Source organism: Bison bison, unplaced genomic scaffold (genome assembly GCF_000754665.1).
Source record: "Bison bison bison isolate TAMUID 2011002044 unplaced genomic scaffold, Bison_UMD1.0 scf7180017850909, whole genome shotgun sequence".
Lineage (NCBI taxonomy): Eukaryota > Metazoa > Chordata > Mammalia > Artiodactyla > Bovidae > Bison > Bison bison.
In genome coordinates, this window is record NW_011481482.1 from 6,430 (window position 1) to 9,737 (window position 3,308).

Below are 3,308 nucleotides of genomic sequence, written 5' to 3' on the forward strand. Positions count from 1 at the left end.
TAGATAAAATCATATGCTATGTGGTTTTTTGCATATTTGGCTTCTTTCACTTGGCATACTGTTTTCAACATTTATCTATCTTATGGCATATTTCAGTACTTCATTCCTTTTTATTTTCCAGTAGTATACAATATTTTATTTACACATTCTTTAGTTGGTGGACATTTGGGTTGTTTCCACTTTTGGCTCTTGTGAATAACAATGCTATATACATTTGTGTGCAAGTTTTTATGTAAATATATGTCATCATTTCTCTTGGTTTTGTACCTAGGAGTGCAATTGCTGTGTCATATGATAACTCTCTGTTTAGCCATTTGAGGAACTGTCACACTGTTTTCATGACCCTGATGGTCTTGAGTACAGGCTGTTTTTTAATTTACTTGTGATTAGGCAGTTTGTTAGATTATCTGTGGTTATCAGTTTTGAGGAAAAATACCACAGAGTTGAAGTGCCCCTCTTATCACCTCATATCTGAGAGGACATGGTACCCACATGACATCACTGAGTCACTGGATATGATGACCTGCTTCACTGGGTTAACGTGCTGTTTGTCCAGTTTCTCTGATGTACAGTAACTTTTTCCATTTGCCTTCTCTATCCTTCAGAAGTCAGTCACTAAGTCCTCTCTGCCCTCAGAGGTAGAAGCCAGAATTATGGTTTACTTCATGGAGGCAATCAGGCTTCCCCAGTGGCTCAGTAGTAAAGAATCTACCTGTAATACAGGAGACAATGGTTCGATCCCTGTGTTGGGAAGATCCCCTGGAGGAGGAAAAGGCAACCCATTCCAGTATTCTTGCTTGGAGAGTCCCAAGGACCAAGGAGCCTGGAAGGCTATAGTCCATGAGGTCGCAAAGAATTGGACACAACTGAGCACATATGCAGGCACACTTCATGGAGGCAATGGTATTTACATATATTATTTGAAATTATTTGATAAAGATGTTTATTCTCAACAGCATTTCTTTATTAATTCAGACATTTGTTGATATCAATATGGATTCATGTATACTTTTTGTAGGTTGGGTTTAATTTTTCTTATTTAATGGATACATCCCCAAAGTAAGTCGAGCATCAAAATTTCTACAATCCAGTAAAAGAATTTTGACTTAACAGGAAACTGCAAAAGAGGTCCCTATCCCTACCAGTATATTGTCCAAATATGATATATCGCACAATTCTTTCAAACAATATATTTTCATGGCAGAGTTTGGAATAACAATATAATTTCAGACAAGTTTATTCCCTACTTGCTAAGTTCTTGAGAAAGAAATAAATGGATAAAACACAGGTTATTGAAGTGACTATAAAAATTATTGGTAACTTGCATTTAACATATTTGAAAAATCAATTTCATTGAAGTAAAATAATGAGATATGACTGAGAAAAAATGTGCTTCATTTGAAAGCCAGTTGTTGAAAGCACAGCCTTCATGTTATCTAACTTTTACTCCATGGAATGTATTTTACAGCTTGAGCTTTTGGATAACTGGCTGTCCTGTAATGTGATTCCCCATCTGTAGTCAAGTAATTGAATTCTGAACTACAGAAGGGAAGTTCTCTTCTCTCTCTTTTTATAAAAAAATATTTGGCTACATGGGGTCTTAGTTGCTGTATGTGGGATCTCTTTCAGTTGCAGCATGTGGGATCTATTTCCCTGATCAGGGATTGAACCCTAGCCCCCTGCATTAGGAGCAGAGTCTTAGCCACTGGACCACCAGGCAAGTCCTGCAAGCCTCTTCTCTTGAGAAAATAACCTTATTTGCCTGTATTTGAAAAATCCTTTCAACATTCTGGGTCTATTGTATAAGTGTGACAAACAAGTGGTTGTTGAGTTGGCAAGTGTAATTTCAGTGAAAGCACAGAGGAACACATCCCCTTTAGATGAGGGAAGGGAGGTACAGGAAGATGTGAATTAAGTGTGCAGAATTCTTGATAGAACTTCGGTGTGAGAGAGAATCTATAGAAAGAGGACAGTAACAAGAAATGTGGAGAGGGAGCAAGGGCTTAAAGCATGTTTTAGAATCATCAAATAGAAGCTTGAGCTGGTTGAAATCTTAATGTGCATTGGTCCTCAGTTATTCGCTTCAGTTTGCTCTTTGCGATCCTATGGACTGTAGCCCACCAGGCTCCTCTGTCCAAGGGATTCTCCAGGCCAGAATACCAGATTGCTGTGCCCTGCTCCAGGGGATCATCCCGAGCCAGGGATCGAACTCATATCTCTTATGTCTCCTGCTTTGGCCGGCGGGTTCTTTATCACTAGTGCCACCTGGGAAGCCTGGAATCTTAAAAGAAAGAGAGCCATGTCTTCTTAAAGTTAACAACTGAATTTTCCACACCTGTTTTCCTACGCTTTAATTCCCCGTTGCCATTCTAGAGAAGCCTAAAATTTAACCAAAGAGATCATATAAACCTTGGTCTTAATACCTGTTAACTAGATGAATAGATGGATGGATGCAGAATGTGTCAAACATGCGTTGGGTATTCACGGATTTTTATGCTCCAGTGCAGAGCTCTTCCTGCAGACGACAGAACCTGTGGTGTTGGATGACTGTGGGGATGCAGCTTGTCAAGACTGCAAATGATGGTTACAACATAGGAGACATTCCAGGTGTAGAGAACAGGGCTTCGCACCGCGGTTGCCGTAGAAACCTGACGTCATTGCGGAGACCGTGACATTTTAATACAGACAGAGGCTGCCTGGTGAGGAAAGCAGGTTTCACCTTCAGGTGTTTGGAACTGAGTTGGGAGAGTAAGTTCCTGTGGTGGGGGCTGGCTCACCCTGGGGTGTGGGGAGACAAATGGATGGACACCCAAGTCACCTCTTTCCTGCTCTGGGGTTCGGTGCCCCACTGTCCCACTGGTAAAGGGTCCCACCTGGCCCTAGTAAGTGCAGTGTCCTGGAGCAGGGTCATAGGAGGTGAGTCAGGCAGCAGCTCTCTCTGTGCCTCAGCTTTTCTCTCTGTAAAATGGGGGTAAGAATGTGTTACCTACAATATCTCTGTGAATATTCAATGATAACACATGAATAAACCCATGGCCCTGTGGTTATTGTGGGATCATGGATGTCTGCATGAATTCAGGCCACTTCTTATTCCTTTTCCACTTTGTTCTTTGGGGACAAACGAGAAAAGGAGAAGAAAAGGGCCTTGGGAGAAACCCATTATATCATGTGCTTGATGTGTCTCCCTGTGCCACCCTCATGCTGGTGGCCTTGCTCATATCAGGTGTCTGAAGGAGACAGCTTCTGAGGATCAGTGTCCTGATGGCTTATGGAGCTTCTACTCAAGGTTCAAGGGCAGCAGTCCTCAG

General features: G+C 41.7%; 1 protein-coding gene across 1 annotated transcript in view; it reads right to left on the reverse strand.

Moving 5' to 3' along the window:
• Positions 1–2,658, reverse strand: part of LOC104995572 (GTP-binding nuclear protein Ran-like) — a 4,664-nt gene extending 2,006 nt beyond the window's left edge. The window contains exon 1 of the mRNA XM_010849503.1: positions 2,631–2,658. Coding sequence (XP_010847805.1) covers positions 2,631–2,658 — 28 coding nt within the window. The remainder of the gene's footprint in view (positions 1–2,630) is intronic.
• Positions 2,659–3,308: the final 650 nt, after the last annotated feature.